Source organism: Rhinichthys klamathensis, unplaced genomic scaffold (assembly GCF_029890125.1).
Source record: "Rhinichthys klamathensis goyatoka isolate OS25496 unplaced genomic scaffold, OSU_Roscu_1.1 h1tg000174l_1, whole genome shotgun sequence".
NCBI lineage: Eukaryota > Metazoa > Chordata > Actinopteri > Cypriniformes > Leuciscidae > Rhinichthys > Rhinichthys klamathensis.
The window spans coordinates 752,419-770,000 of NW_026606704.1; the positions used below are offsets into that span (position 1 = coordinate 752,419).

At 37.5% G+C, this 17,582-nt stretch overlaps 1 protein-coding gene across 1 annotated transcript in view; it reads right to left on the minus strand.

Moving 5' to 3' along the window:
* Window positions 1–8,854: 8,854 nt before the first annotated feature.
* Window positions 8,855–17,582, minus strand: part of bmp5 (bone morphogenetic protein 5) — a 24,881-nt gene continuing 16,153 nt past the window's right edge. Inside the window, exons 4-7 of the mRNA XM_056260173.1 lie at window positions 15,059–15,256; window positions 11,208–11,284; window positions 11,003–11,113; window positions 8,855–9,596 (exon numbers count right to left, since the gene is read on the minus strand). Of these exons, the coding sequence (XP_056116148.1) occupies window positions 9,447–9,596; window positions 11,003–11,113; window positions 11,208–11,284; window positions 15,059–15,256 (536 nt within the window). The 3' untranslated portion in view covers window positions 8,855–9,446. The remainder of the gene's footprint in view (window positions 9,597–11,002; window positions 11,114–11,207; window positions 11,285–15,058; window positions 15,257–17,582) is intronic.

Here is a 17,582-nt window from a genome sequence, read left to right on the forward strand (position 1 = left end):
ATGTGGGGGGAAAAAAATACTCTGAACACTAAGTAGGTTTACTCAAACTGAGAAACTCAAAAAGCGTTAGATTGTTCCCCGCTCTCCACTAACAATCTTTGTTTTATTTACAACTTTAAATTTTTTTTATTTTTTTTTACTGTAGAGCGTGCGAGACACTTCCAGGTTTTGGGTGCTGGATCTCCAGCTAAAAATAAAATGCTGTTAACAGGGACAAAACTCTTTCATTGTCTCCCAGAGCATTAGTTCCAGTGAAATCTAGTACACAACACCGTAACAAACTTTCCCCATGACTAAAACTGGCTTTCACATCGGTCGGATGACTTTAATGAGGGAAGAAATGGAGCCGTGGATGAATTGAAAAGATAAATGGCAGATGCGACGAAGCCTTCCTCGGATGTTTTATTTGGAGTGCTGGTGTAATCTGTACCGTTATGTCAGTGAAAGAGTTTAGTTCTTCCCTTTTTCATCCTTAGCACGGAAACAGATGTGAGAAATATGCTTTACGGGGAACAGGTTTAGATGAAGCATCAAAGAGGTTTTAAGCCATCAGATAAATCCTGAAAACATAGTGAACTGCTCAAAACTCAAGTCAGATTTGATCAATTTTCGTCCATACGATTTCAATTGTCCCATAGAAGCTGTGAGAATAGATTCAAGCTTTGATTGTGACTTCAAAAGCTCAGTGTGTCCACTTGTGGGAAGCGTGTGCACGGCTGTACACGGCAAGCTTGAGATAATAATAATAATAATAATAACAGATGGGTTGCTCGGATAATTGCAGGTTTACACCTAAAGCAATGAAGAGTATTTCTGCCAGGTATGTTTAGAATGATGTGGATTTTCTATTATGAAGCAAATTAGTAATCTAGAAAAAAAAAATGTTTTATTATTTATTATTCCTGAGGGTGAGTCTGTAACTCAGTGAGTGTTTGAATGGCAGAGGCTCGGCTGGTGCAGGACTCCCTAGATTCAATTTGAAATCATACATTTGCCCATTGACACTCGGTTATTTTGAAACTTGACATTGACTGCATTTACATGTGCGCCAATATTACGTGTTTTTAAAAGAAAAAAATTATTTTATAATCAGAGTAAAGACTTAATCTCAGTAAGATGTTTACATGACACGAGCAAAACTCTTCACTCTTGTTTACACGCCGTTTCATAATTCTGATTAAGAAGTGTGGTTATTTTTACCACCATTATTCACACACCCCAATGCACAGCACGCATGATGACCTCACACACAGTAGGTGTGTTACTCATAGATATCCATAATAAAGGCTAGTTGTCTCGTCCGCGCTGCTGGCCAATGGAGGTCGACATCCGCACCTGGCGGCCATCTTGCCACAGTCAGCTCGCTCACTCGTAACATTGTGTTTTAATGGTGCATGTACTTTTTAAATAACCATAACTTGCTCAATTTCCAACCGATTTTCAAACGGTTTGGTTTGTTATAAACGTCAGATATGTAGTTATGACACTGCATACTTATGAATAATAAGTGTATAAATAAATAATCATCCAGAATTATAGCCACGTTAATAACGTTTGTAAGAAACCAAACCGTTTGTAAATCCGTCAAGATTTTGCGTGTATTGTTTATTACTAAATCAGTGTACCTACACCACAAATCTTAATGTAATTTATGGTTACTACGATTATGAGCTTTATCACATTAGTTTGATTGAAGTATTGTATTTATGCTGTAAAGTTTAATTGCAGAATTGCCAAAACCCCATTATAATCACATCATGCAGGCAAATGTAGTCAATGCTGATTGGCTTAGCGCGGTCAAAACAGTCAAATACTAATCATTTCATATAATATCTGTACAGTATATCTGCAGTTTTGGTTATGGGTATCAAATTAATTTTGAATTTCCCAACATAATTTGTGATAATGGACGTCTGTATCACAGTACAATGTGTTCACCTGTTCATCCATATGGTTTACCTTTCCAAAAAAGCTCTTTTTCGATCCTGTCAAGCATGTTTGAAGTCCAGCTGGTTCTGAAAAACCTAATAAAATGTAACTTTCTGAGTCCACCACATCACAGATTGACCATAACATTCTGCATAGTTTGCTTTCGGATTACTTCGCTAGAACACTGTGTTAACACACATTGACATTGATACATGTGGACAGATGTTTTAATGTGCTTCTAGATGTATCGGTTGGAACTTTTAATTGCACCATTGAGAGATCCTGCTGGCTCGCTCCACACAAAGTACAAATCCAATGAGTTCAGAAAGGTTTCAGATATATTTCAGCACTCCTTTTAAAGGAGCGATGTGAAAAATGAAAGAAAAAAAAAACAGCTGCCAACGGCTAAAGTGTGAAAAAGTAACTCTCTATAGAAAAGGTCTTTTCCTGATCATGCTAAGGTATTTAGACCAAATATTAATCAGCCGGACGGCTTTAACTTCAAAATAATATACGGCCCTCTTGGAATGAAATGTAGAGCGCAGCTGAGTGTGAACCACCAAATTCAATAGAGTTTGCGTGAAATAAAGAATGCAAGTTTTAAAGAATGACACAGAGAATCCATGGAAAGTCCCTTCTCAACTCCAGTGTGCTGAACACATACGAGCATGAGCGGGAAAGTAAACAATGCGGAAAACGTGAACCCTTCCACATGGGATGTGAGGTAATATTTGTGTCTGCCTGCCCTTTCTGAAAGGACTCTTGTCTGCGCTGCCATGGCTTTACTCTCAATGCGCAATGCTAAACATAGACACACAGGCCTAGTTCCACAGACAGGGCTTAGATTAAGTCAGGATTAGGCCTTAGTTCAATTTAAGTAGCTTTTATAAACGTGCCTTAGAAGAAAAGAAAACATTACTGGTGTAACATGGGACTAAAACTTAAAACTACTTACCTCAAGCTCCATTTGCAAGATTGGCCTCCTTTCCCAATCCATGACCCCGTCCATATATATTCCTTTTTCACGTCGTCCTCTTTTTTTCAGTGCACATGAAAACCACAATTGACACAGTGCGATTCATCTTGCATTTGTTTACCACTAGCATATGCTGATGACATTTTATTCTTCTATACTAACTTGCGTCGTACACTGTAAAAAATAAAACCGTAATTTTTACGGTAAAAAAACGGCAGCTGTGGTTGCCAGAACTTTGCCGTCAAAAATACGGTAGCAACGTTATTGGTTTTACAGACTTAACTTAAAATGTACAGTAATAATCCGTATTTCATTATCTGATATAATGTTAATTTTTCAACCTATTGAAGTATTAATATGTTTTGTACCATTGTAATTGTAATCATCACAGGAGTGATGAGAGTCACATGATCAATCAAAGCGGCTCTTCCACAAGAAGGTTAATACTTATGTAAAGAAGCTGCACAGCGTGATTCACACAAACATTAAACACCATCATGGTAACACAAATGAAATTAAAAAAATGCAATAAACATTAATTTAACAACATTAAATGTAACATAAAACCCTAATGTACATAACTGATTAGAAAAAAAAAAAAAAAAGAAACCTATGAGGAAAATGTGAAGTGACACACAGGCAATTGTGGGTTTTTCACTGTAAATTATACAATGTGTTGTTCTTTTTCACTTTCAAAAACTGTAAATTTAATGTTTTTTTACAGTAAAATTACATTAAATGTACCATGAGATCTATCACAGTTATTTACCGTATATAGTACGGAAATGTTCTGTTAACCAATTAACAGTTTTGCACTGTAGCATTTTTACAGGCTTTTACCGTTAAAATCACGATTATTTTTTACAGTGTACGATTCAATAGGTGTCATCTTCGTATACGTACATGTCGTACCCAAGTTTATTAGATCCATGTCGTACAGTGTGATTTGTAATGATCTTACAGGATTGCTGAAATCACACAGTCTGTAGCGATCACTGGGAATCAGCGGATGAAAGGCTGGCGAATACAGGTGTTTCTTCTTACACAGATTGAACGAGACTTCTGGGGTCAAATGTAGTCTTCTCTCGCCTCTTTCACACCAAAACACACATACAAATAACACTGGACTCAGAATACAGAGAACGTGACCTTGTCCTGGTAACTAGCGTGTAAAAAATGTGCCCCAGATGGTTGACTTGCTCAGGGACGTCTGATTGAGCTGTAATAAGCCCACCCACTGAAGCCAAATTAGAAAAAGGGTATGTGGAAAGATGAAGAAAGTAAACTGGAAAACATTTTGATTAGATCGAGTTTCAGCAGCGTTGTGGGCCGACTGCAAGCGGACACTGTCCAAATAAACCATGAGGCCAGAGAAAAGAAAAATGTTCTAGCTTAGGATAGGGTAAAGTAATGGGAGAAGAATTTCACAAATAAATATGACAACGTTGATACTTTACGATAGTGATTGACATTTTATTTATTTGTGCCACCAGTTTGTTTGTTTTCATTAATCGTCCACAAACAGAACAAGAAAAAAGTCGTGTTTTTTTACTGTGTAAATTCACAAAACAAACTCTTCCCTGCCTTTAGGTGTTTCACATATTTCTACTAATGTCACATGGGTTAAGAATCATGTGTTTTCCATTCATTTAAACAAAGCTTTGCACGTGTGGAGATTGTGTTCTCTTGGGGTGTAGTGTCCTAAATATTTACCTAACAAGATAAAACACATCCCTAATCATTTTAATGTGTACGGAACAACACAACTGCATTTTTAGCAGCGTTTCGTGTGTAGGTTGTGGTTTCGTTTCAAGCATACCAACGTTTATTGCAGTGTAACATGGATATGACTGACGATCGCCCCTTTGAAAACACAAAACAACAAGCATATGAAGTTCATTACCACAATGAACTCGAAAAGCAGAAACAGCGTGGCTATTTGAGCAATCGAAGCGTATGAGGCACAGATTTGTGGGGCGGTGTGGGTGTCCCCTGGTTATATGGTTAAAAAAACATAAAACCCTAAACAATTTCATCAAGCATGTTTACACGCACAGCATTTTCCGATTAAGTTCCATAGTCGGGTTAAGCCTTTAATCTGGGGGGGAAAGCGTTTAAAAAAAATAGTCTCGCTTTTGCTCTAAAAATGACCTGGTCTGTGATTTCTCACAGCTGTCCTTGAGTCTCAGCACTCATAATTACTTTCATTTGGACATGCACAGATTTAAATAAACAGTTGATATTCTGGTAACACTTCAGGGACTCATTTGTTAACAGGTAATGCATTAGCTAACAATATATTTGGTAACACTTTATATCGATTGTCCACTTTAGATATATTCTACTAATAGAAGTACTGCTTAATATCTGCTAACACTTTATTTTGATGCTTAACAACAGACATTCTAGAAGTAATACGTCAACTTATTCTGTTAACCCTAACGGTTTACTCTAATGAGAGTTAGTTGACAAGTTACTTACAGTTAGTAGGATGTCTAAAGTGGACCATCAAAAGAAAATGTTATCATATTTTTTTAAAAGCATTTATAAATCTTTGTTAATGTTAGTAAAAATATTATAGTTCATGTTAGTTCACAATGAATTAATTTTGTTAACAAATACAACTTTTAATTTTAATAATGTATTAGTAAATGTTGAAATTAACATTTACTAAGATTAATAAATGCTGTAGAAGTCTTGTTCATTGTAAGTTCATGTCAATTGTTACCACAATATCCATTGGTTATAGAAATCTGTGCATGTCCAAATGAAAGTAATTATGCGAGCTATGACCCGAGGCACAGACAGCTGTGAAAAATCATAGAGCCAGGGCATTTTTTATAGAAATAATGAGACAGAATATTTTATTTGATGTGTTCCACTAGTTATTGATATTCATTGATGTGTTTACATGACACGACATGATTACACAACAATTGGGTTAATATGTTTCAAACATGACAGCTCTCAGAGTGAACTATTTAACCAAATCCTTGGTATTGGCGTGCGAGATCTAAGTGTCACGATCCCTGTACTGTCTTGTAATTTGTAGGACTTTTATGTTTTATGTAGTATATTCTTAGGCTATGTTTACACGGAAATGATCTGAAGAGAAAACGCAAAAGTGGCGTTGCGTTATCACTTTTTATTCTGCGTTTAGACGAGCGTTATGGTTGGGAAATCCGCGTGCATACGGTGACGCAAAAGTGTGTGAAATTCGATGTAGTGTGCACTCCAGGCGGCTAGGTGGCGATGTGAAGCACTGCCACACAACAACACCAACATCTTAGAATATTTTGTACAACTGCTGAAAAGACTCTTGTATGTTTTTCAGAGCTGCTAGGGCAACTTGAAGGTCCGACGTATGGAAATAATCTGACATGTTGGTTGTTATTTTCCTGTACTGGCGCATGCCTGTGACGTAAACGCGTACGCGACGAGAGCCACCGTGAGCAGATTTGCGTTTTTACCGTTTAGACGGGAACGCGACGGTGGAGCGTTTTTAAGATTTCCACTCTGGAGGGTGGTTTCACTTTTTTGCGTTTTTAAGCCCCCCAAACGCCGTTGCCGTGTAAACGAAAGGCACATCCGATAAAATATTTTTACGTTTTCACCCGGAATCGTTCTCGTGTAAACGGGGCCTTAGTTCCCCGTTGTTTCTGTGTTCACTTCCTGTGTTCCTGTTTTGCATTGCTTGTTTGTCACCATAGTTACCCTTATTAGTTCCCATGACATCAGTCACCAACACCTGTCCCTCATCAGCCCCTGTCTATTTAAACCTCAGTACTTCAGTTGTTGTTTGTCAGTCGTTATTGCTGTTTGCTGTTCCATGTTCCTGTCCTGAGTTTCTTTGTTGGCCCTGGAGTATTGTTTGTATTATTATTATATTAAGAATTAAATAAGATGCATAAAGGACATGCTTTTGCAAGACTATAATAAACCCCAGTAGTAGATCTACAGGTGGTGCTGGGGAGGAGGAGGGGTCAACAGAAGTGTTCATGATGGGCGATCGCAGGCTAGCGAACAACCACATGGTTTCGTACATCTGGTTGGCTAATCCACGGCAATAGAGGAAACAATCAGTGCTATAGGTTAGAGTTTCATGACTGAAAGTATACAAACCAGTCTGATATTAATCATGTTATTTATGTAGAGCGTGAATATTAGTGTGCAAAACCTGAAGAGCCCCAGTCTGATCAATTGTGTGCATACGTGTGCCGCTCTCTGCAGGGAACGGGACAGTAATTTCATCTCGGTCCCCTTTCATGTGGCCACGGGGCTTATACTAAGAGAGCCTGCTCACTGGCACAGGATTCCCTAAAATAGCAGCATTCATACTGGGCCTGCTGTTGTAGAAAGGAAGACATTTAGTGGAATTGGACGGAATCCATGATATTAAACAGTAGATGGGATTGTGAAGCAGCGGGAGTAACCGTGCAGGGCAGCGGGCCGCAGGAATGCAAATCATCCACGCCGCTAGAAGTGAGGTTAGCAGGTGGCCTCCGCTATTCATGGGACGTCAACACTCTTTTTAGATCGGGACCACATAACGTCTGGGTACCCTGAGCACTGGTTTCAATTAAGTCAAGTACAGTCATTCCGTTTTCTGGCGTTCAGCAAAAATTGTACTTCATAAAAATCTTTGTGATCAGATAAGGTCAGCATAGATTTGCATGCAAAGATGATGATGATGATGTTTATTTCAAACCTGCATTCTAGTTTTCTCACAAGTCAACATAACAGGCTACATAACAGACACATTATACAAGTGCATGGTTTGAAAAGGAGGTGGATGAAGCAAACGCTTATATAATTCCAGATCTGGGTAACACTTTACTTGAAGGGGTGTGCATAAGACTAACATGACACCTTCATAATCATGACATGACACATGTTATGAATATGAAGGAAGTTTTATGCATGTTTGTGACAACTGTCATTAAGTGTCATTCGCTCAATTATGACATTTTTAATGCAAATATGACATTGTTTGAGATGTCTTTGTCATGACAACTTGACATTACTAAGACAACACAACCTGTCATAAACATGACATAGCAGATTAATTATCAAACTTAAGAAACCACTTAGCTTTATGGGTTAACATTACATTAAACTGTCAGGTGGTTGGTTTTGACATTGGCTGTCATGAAGCCATTATAACTGTTTAATGACAAATTCAATGTGTACCACTGTAGTTGAGGTCACGAAAAATATTCATGACAGTTATAATGGCCTTATGACAGCCAATGTCAAAACCAACCATATGACAGTTTAATTTAATTTAATGTCAAGTTGTCATGACAAAGACACTGACAGGTTATGATGTTATGGTTTATGTCAAGGTGTCATAACAAAGACATCTTAAACAATGTCATATTTGCATTCAAAATGTCATTATTGAGCGAAAGACACTTAATGACAGTTGTCATAAACATGCATAAACCCTACTTCATATTCATGACATATGTCATGTCATGGTTATGAAGGTGTCATGTCAGTCTTATGTACACCCCTTCAAGTAAAGTGTTACCCAAAAGACAAAAGGTAACTGCACCTTTTTATCTCACAATTCTGACTTTTTTTACCCGCAATTGTGAGATACGGTATAAAGTCAGAATTGCGAGATATAAACTCGCAATTGTGAGATAAAAAGTCAGAATCGGTGATCGGTGATCCCAAATGCAGAAATGGAGCAAAAAAAAAAAAAGTCATCAGTTGTTTATTTAATTTTTTTCAGCAAATTCATGTCAATCCTGCAACAAACATGATTAATCACCTGTGGTAGAGAAAGACACCGCAAATAGATCTGAAAATAGATTTAATGACATACAAACATGGTTCTAAAATAATTATGCAATTATTTTCCCAAAAAGAAAAAATATATTACTCAGAGTACTAATACAAGTGTATATAAGGAGGAAGAATATTCGCTCGGAAAACCCACGCACTGATATCTAAAGCAAACTCGTATAAATCAGCAGTTGTGGGCTGCAATACTTTGGGCTATTTGAGGAAATATGTATAGACATACTCAGTGCTTTTACAACAACACTACACTCGTTTTATTAACAAAGAATTATTGTTTATGTATTTATTTTTGCTAAATCAATATGGCTGTTCTCTTTTTTCCACATCAAAAAAAAAAAAAGTAAATAGGTGATTAGGGTTTAAGGCCTTTAGATTTCTTTTGTAAAATAGCAGCAGTTCTGTTTTGGAGTGGTTGCTTATGAATTTATGACATGTGATCAAAAGAAAGATTATTTTATATTTGATCCTCTAGTCTATGACTCTCTCTCTAACTGGTCTAACTCATTAACATATTCTCAGAGAAAGAGCAATCAGCCATGGATCTATGGTAAGAGTGGTAACTTTTAACTGATCTACATCACACATTTAAAAAAGTTATTACAAAACAAAGCCAAATAAATAAGAGGAATTGTGAGCTAATATATACATAATACTGTACATCAAATGTCAAAAACTATTTCTTTTGATATGTTATTTATTCCAGCAATATGACACAGACGCTCCTCTGCCCTCAATGACATCCACACGACCTCACCACCATATTCCTGTACTTTTTCAGAATTACATTTGAGCTGTCATCAAAATACAGCACTGATATGGCATTCAGTTTGGTTGGTGCACAGCAAGGCTTTGGCACATTATCAGGAAACATTAGATGGACCTGTGAAGGAAAAAATGAAAGAGATCTATAATATGTTGGATGAAAACCAGTGGTTTTTGACTGGACAAAAAAATGGTTTATCATACAGCAAGCAAACAATAATATCCTTCAAACCTGACACTAAAACTAAAGCTAACCAAGATCAATTAATACTGTAACAAATGTATTGCTCATTGTTATTTAATGTATCGGTTGCTTTCTTCGTGTGGACTCATATGTTGTTTTTTCCTTTGGTTGCCATCTTTCCTTCTTGTGTTTAGATCCTGTTCCCTTTGCTCCCGTTGCTGGTTTCTATGGTTACTCATTGGTTAATTGATTATGTTTACCTGAGTCTTGTTTGGTTCCTCATTTATGCTGGTTTCTATGGTTACTCATTGGTTAATTGATTATGTTTACCTGAGTCTTGTTTGGTTCCTCATTTATGCTGGTTTCTATGGTTACTCATTGGTTAATTGATTATGTTTACCTGAGTCTTGTTTGGTTCCTCATTTATGCTGGTTTCTATGGTTACTCATTGGTTAATTGATTATGTTTACCTGAGTCTTGTTTGGTTCCTCATTTATGCATGTATTTAAGCCCTCAGTTTGGTTCCTCTCTTGGTCCGGCATTGTCTTCACATGTGTGAACCTGTTACGCTATTTTTTGCCTTCTGGAGTGCCTTTGTTTTAGTAAATTAACTAAATCTTCTGCAATTTAGATCCTCTGCTCCTCTTTCCATGCCTGCGCCGTGACTGTTCATGTATTAACCAACATAATTTAGTGGGACCTTATTGTAAAGCGTTACTTTTAAGCCTAATTTGCATTTATTTGCACAAAACTGTGGCTCATTTTTTGAACAACTACTACAAACAATTCTAGAAATATTAACTCCTTCCTTGCCATTGATGGAATTTTCCGGCTTTCTGTGTTTTCACTGTTATACGGTAGGAGGCGCTATTACACATCTACTGAAAGAGTGCAGAATCTCCTGATCAAAACACAAGAGAAGAAGATAGCATATAAGCAGATGCATATGTAAAATAACGCGATCATCAACATTAAACCGTGTTTAAATCCAGGACGAGCTTTAGGACTGTGAAGCTTTGAGGTGTTGATGGACTCCATCTACTCCATCTGTGTTTTGATCATCGTTCTGAATCCGATTCAGATGTAGTCTTTGACAAAAACACGATTTCTCAGCTCAAAATACCCCACATTCAAGTGTTGATTAAAAAGCTTTTTTTTTTTTTTTTTTTAAGCAGAGGGTCTGTTCTTTCTTTTGACATATTGCGTGTTCAGATATTCCAACAACAAAATATGAAAATGAAACTTTTGTGAGAATGTTTCAAAATAGAAACTATTGTGAGAATGTTTCAAAATGTTGGCGCTGGCTGAAAGAGTTAAATAATGAAAAAACGGACACTTACCAAGGTCTGCACAATCGCATGGTTTGTCGCGTTCATATGTGCGTTCAGTGGAAATGAACACTCTCCATCACAATAAAAGGCTGCGTAGCCCTCAGGAGCAATAATCCAATCCTGAAACGAGACAGAGACAGTGGTGTGTGTGTTCTGGCTGCATGGACTAACCAGTCCTGTAACTGATGTCTTGCGAGTCGCCACATGCGCTTACCTGCCATCCTAAGTCGCGGAAGCTCACGTAAAGTTCATGCTTCTTGCAGGCTTGCCTCTGTTCACTGGTGTTCTCATCTAGATAACAGCAACAAAACACACGTTGAGCCTTCAAACACTGAAGTAGTCGTGTTGTTTAGTCTAGGAGTGTGTGTGGGCTCAATGTGCTGTACGTTTGCAGCTGGCAGGACGTCTTTGTATATAGACTCTAAATGCAGTAAATACTCAGTGATTTGATGGCATTAAAGAGCCCTACATTCAGAAAACATCAGGTAAGCTCAACATGCATTCTTCAAGTGACTCATCTATGAAGGACAGAAATGTTGACAACTGCTACTTATTAAATGCAAATTAAAGATGCAGTAGGTGATTTTCTTTTCATAGAATAGAAAAATCACTCAAAATTCACCGATATCAACAACCCGATCTCAAGGCAATTCGTACGAATTTTACGAGGTGGCTAATTCGTAACAATTCGTACGACCTCACTCGTACGATTTTTGCTAAATCGTACATATTTTACGAGTTGTCCAATTCGTATGAATTCGTACGAATGACCCACCCCTGACCCCGCCCCTAAACCTACCCATCACGTGAGTTTAGACAAATCGTACAAATTCGTACGAGTGATGTCGTACGAATTAGCCACCTTTTAATCACTCGTACAAATTCGTAAGAATTGGTCGTGAGATGGCGTTGGATATCACTGAACCCTAAGGCCTTAGCTTTGTAAATGGCAAACTAATTGACAGTGGGTTGATATTGTTGCGCTTCTTCAAGATTGTGGAGTGCAATAGAGCCACAAGCTTTATATTGCTACCAACTAACATTAGAAAGTGTCCCACTTTTGCACAATGTGTTGCATCTGAAAAATATGGCTAAAGATGAGCCAAAACATGTAATAATTTAACAACTTGCATTCTAGTGACCTGTTATACTGTTGAGCACTTTTTAATTGTCTTTCAGATATCATAGTGCAACTTACTTGTAATTGTATTATTATTACTAGAATTGTATGATGTTTTAAATTGTATGCATGTTATTTATCGATGAATGTTTTAACTATGCCATATTTTCCCTCTTTTTCTTCCTGGGACAGCAGATGAAATTGAGCTCTGTACAGTAGCTGATTTTGGGGAAGTCATTGTCCATTTAAATGATACAAAATGTTAAGAGACGCTAACCAGCTGCATTCAGAAGACATTGAGGTGCACTCTACCCGTCAGTCATTTTGAGCATTATGGTTTGCTGACTTTTTCCGCATTGCAGTTTATTCAGGCCAAGCACTGCCCACTTCAGAAACAATAACCATACTCGTGACTGACACAAGTAATGTGTTTTTACCATGTTTTATCTGAAACACTTGATAGCATTATATTCAACTGGTGTGGAAAAATAACTGAAATAATGGTGCAAAATCCTCCACAAGTTATACAGAAAGCACCCAAAAAAAGGAAAATGCTGATAAGTGGATAACACTGATGTAGAACCCTGGTTGCAGGCCTAAACTTGACATGTAAACTTGTTTCTCAAATCTGATTTCTTATCCTTTAAAAATGTGGTTGACTGGAAGGTTGTTCCAGGATCAACAAAGATGTTGATCCTGGAACATGTTGTACTTGGTGAAATCACATTCACTGAAAAAACACGTGTTAAATACAGTAGATCCAGCCAGCTCTAAAACACCTGCATAGAAGTGTACACCTGAAGACAATGATTAGCTGGATCAGGGGTGTTCGATCAGGGCTGGAGATAAACTCTACAGGACAGTGGCCCTTCAGTTTGACACCCCTGACTGAAAGGGTATGTAGATGTTTTGATCAGAATATCTGTTCATCCAGAAATAAGACAGACTATTTCACAGACAGCTAAAAAAACAACAATGGTATTTCTAGTTGAATTGATGTTTGTTTAAAGCCACTATCCTGAAAAATTTTTGAAAATCCAGTGATCATTGCATTGACGGTTGCACTTTATTTTACAGTGCGTACACTTACTAGGAGTTGCATGACCACAGATTTTTAAATTCGACTTTCAGTTGATTCGATATCAGCTAATCACTAATGACCTCATTAATAAAAACATAAGAGATGGGAATGCTTTGCAACATGCCAGAATTTGCAACTAGATGCTAAAGTTTGTGAACAAACTTAATGTTGACTTGGGTAACATGAACCTCGAGCCGAGACTCGGGTCACCAAACGTCAGAACGCTATTGCGCCTACATAATAACACCTTATTTTTCAGTTATTTTGTCTATGGGTCATTATATTTCTCACAGATTTCTGCTCATTCTAAATCAGATACAGATAAAGTATCAGTGAGAGCATTATTGAGAGAGTGATTGCCTGTGTGAATGAATCCTACCTGTCTGTCAGCGCCTCTAATGGTGAAGCTGTGGGTTTTAGTTCAAAATCAGAAAGCAATATATGCTAGAACGTTTCAGTTCCTAAGAATAAATGTTTAAAAGGTGCAACAATTGCGCCACTGACCAGAAAAAAACTAGTCTAAAGTCAGTGGCGCGTTACGCGTATATTCAGATGCTATTTTAAGCGCGCATGCTTGGCCAAAATACAGACTGTGAACAACGCGCATACACTGTAGATGATTCTCTCTTGGGTGGGTTTGTCCCATCCCCAATGTCACTTCTCTTTCTTTTACGGCCCTGACGAGAACATCGATCTCCTCGGCTGTGAACCGATTCTGAAGCGCGCTGGTAAATGCGCCGTTATAATAGTATTGCGCCATGGAACAAGCACACCTCGTTCGTCATGCTCTTAAAGGGAATGTGACATGACGCTCTTATTGGTTTGTTTCCCGTTACGCCTAAACCACACCTATGAATAATAAAGCTACTTCAGACCAACCCCTTTTAGATTTGCGTCGAGCGTAAGAGTCATTTATCCCGCCGGTTAAATAGCAACAGCGCCGAGATCCGCCCACAAAGTTACTTGCGCTTTGCGCTTGACACTTGCGTTTTAGATCGTTAAAATAGGGCCCTAAGTCAGAACAGTCTGAAGGTCTTCTGCAAGGCGGCTGTGTTATTAGTGTCAAAATCACATGATCAGCGACTAGTCGACGCCAAGTTTAATGCGTCATGTGACATGTTGACTCTGTGCAACTCCTAGTCCTTACCTAAGACATGGTTTGTAGGGAAATTACAAACCTGCGCACACATATTCAAACGAATATAACTAGAATCAATTCTTAATGCGCATGTGAACGCCATCAGGTCACAGGTTCGCGTTTAAAGTATGTTTAGAGAGAACGCCGTCGTCTTAGTGGGCCCTAATGTAATAACAAATGATCATTTTGCTGGAAGTGAATCAATCACAACTAACTTTAGCTGGAAATAACATTACTCAAAAATCGCTATAAAGCCAAAACAATCTCTGTTACCGTAAATTGAATGTTTATCTCTGTAAAGCTGCTTTGAAACAATCTCCATTGTTAAAAGCGCTATATAAATGAAGATGACTTGACTAAGAAAGCAATGGGTAATATAAAGTGACTACATTGGTTTAGGGGTAGGTTCTGGGTTAGTACTTACTAGTTATTACCCAGTTATTGTACTATAATAAGTACATAAGTACAATAAGCACAGAACAGAACTGTAAAATAAAGTGTTATCGTATTAATCTTACTTGCTCTTCCTTGGGTAAATCTAACAATCTGACAAGAGGTTGCGAGATCGAAAAACTGCTTTCCGGTTTGTTGTGTACATGTATCAGACGTAAGTGAGTGAACTTTAGCTGGTTTGTTTGGTGGAAGTTAGAGAAATGGCTAACATTGCTCACAGCACCTTTAACGGGCAACTCTGACTGTTTTGAAGTTTGTAAAACTGCACTGTACCTCCACTTTTAAGAGCTGGTGAAGATTTGGGTTGTGCTTTGCTTTTGTTTCTGTTGTGACTCTTCCTCTTGCCTCCTGCTGCTCTCACAGAACGAAGCAGAACCTCGCTGGCTTTGAAAAAAGCGACCAGGAACGGCTGTTTGGACTGAGGTCCGTTCCTTCCGATGATGCCAGCAGATTTCATGTTGATGCTTCTACCTGAAAATCCAACAGATGCATGCATCCGATTACAGAGATCAATGTTAGACAAACAGCCATGATCGAGACACGAAAACCTCGTCCTGGGTGGCTAAATCAACACAACTATGTATGACATCTTCTATGGTCCGCACAGATGCTGTGGTGATTGTCTAAATGTCAAACTGAGAGGGAGAGGACTGAAACTGATCCTAAAAAGCTGTCAACTTCGTGGCATCAGGTTCCCATTTAAGAAAGAGGAAAAACTGGGTGTAGTCGTGACTCAAAGATGATACTTCTGTGGAGTCTCACATTTGGTAAACCTGTCTGTTTTGAAGCTAATGACTATGTGAATGAAAGTTAAACCAGCTGCATTTCATGGTCCTTATTTCCAGTAAAAAGGGAATGCAACAATAATTGAAAACAACAAAAGGCCGTCACCAGGAAAGAACACTTAAAGATGACAGCGCTATTAAAGTGACCAGTGATGGTTATTATTCAATAAATTCCCCAACAAATGAGTAACATAGAGTAGCATTAACCTGGCAGACATCCATTGCAAAGTACCACTAAATGCAAAACACATCCCACATTCACAGTTTGCGTTTCTCGTAACTCCCTCTTTAACCACCGCAGTATAACTCATCGTTGGAGAAATCAACTGTCTCGAACCCGTAGTAACTTTATTGCATATCCGTCATTCGAACCACAATATAGAACTGTTGTTAATGACTAATTACAACTGTTAAATAACCGGTTTGAGATTTAATTCATGTCAGATTATTGCTGTAAATAACCAACATGGCCTCTGAAAACAACTTCATTACTTTTGATCTTCATTGTTTTGCTTTATTTCCAGATGTTTGATTCAGTTGCAGGTTTCACTCTTCATAAAAGGCATTTTAATTCTCTTGCCAACTAAAGATTGTAGAATGAAGTTTATAAATGGATGGACAGCTTTCTTATTATGGCCAAGATCATGATCCATTCAAGTCCACATGTCACAAACTATGTTTCTTGCCACAGGTTGAGAGCTGTATTTCCAGTAACACTTTACTTTAAGGTGATGTATTTACACGTTTCTACATGTAATAATAGTAAATGATGCATAATTACCAGTAACTAACCCTAAACCAAACCCTAACTGTAACTCTACAATGTAACTACTTCATCTTCAAATAAAGTGTAACCGTAGTTTCAATGCTTTTGCATTCCCTCGCAAAATCTTTTGCATTCGCACTCAAAACATTTGTGAGAGAATCCAACATCTAATTTTTTCCCCATCACCATGTCCCTTTAGGGGCTCCGTACTTCCGCACACAAAAACTTGAATTGAATTGAGCTAGATGATGACACTATTGTCTTCTATAGAGCTGCTTTATAAGTAAATCAAATTTGTTTCATATTTGACGAATTTTGCAACATCGACACTGAATTATTAAACTGAATTGAATTGACTCGAGATGAACAATGACACTATTGCCTTTTAAGAGCTGCTTTACGGCAGGAAATAAGTAAATATGTCTCATATTTGATGAAGCTTGCATCACTGTTACTGGGAAGCGGCTTTGAAACAATCTGAAGCACTGTATAAAAAAAGATATTGTATGACTAGTTAACAAATTGGGATTATTGTAACTTCTTTTGCAACACTTTGACCATGTGACAATTTCATGAGCATTTCTATTCGTCTAAACAGAGTTCGTAAAAGGTGTTTAAAGTATTTGAATTTGACCTTTTGAAATTTCAGTCATTTTTATGAAGAAGTACTTGAAAAGTGCATGAACTATTGAAATTTATTTTAAATTTTATTGATAAAAAAATCTTTTCACACATAAATAAAGCTGCAGTCCGTCTGATATAGATATAGAGGCATTTTGTATGGCTATGAGCGTGATATTACTCTCATAAATATACAAGATACAGCTTTTATTCTTCAATCCGATCATATATTCATGGGAGAAAAGAATCAGGGATATCTTTGTCATAGTACTCTTTCAATGGTTAAAGTTTCCCCAGTCATTGCATGTGCTGCACTTTATTTGCACCATTTAGTTTTATTAGATTATAATTTATCTATTTGCCTTTTTTAGAATTTAAAGATAATAAAGAAAGATAGTGTTCGATAAATGAGATCTCTGACTGTAGTCCTTGGAAAAAACAAAGTTTTTCAGCGACGTTGGTTTCGAAAGTATTTTTTCCCACTCATTTCTCCCATAGGGATTTCAAAAATGTCTTTGTTATAAGCCATGAAGCGAGCCAATCAGCTGTGAGGAGAATCATAACACTACAAACTTTGATTTGAAGCAAAAGTTTTTGAAAATCGGTACAAAGGTACAAGATTGTG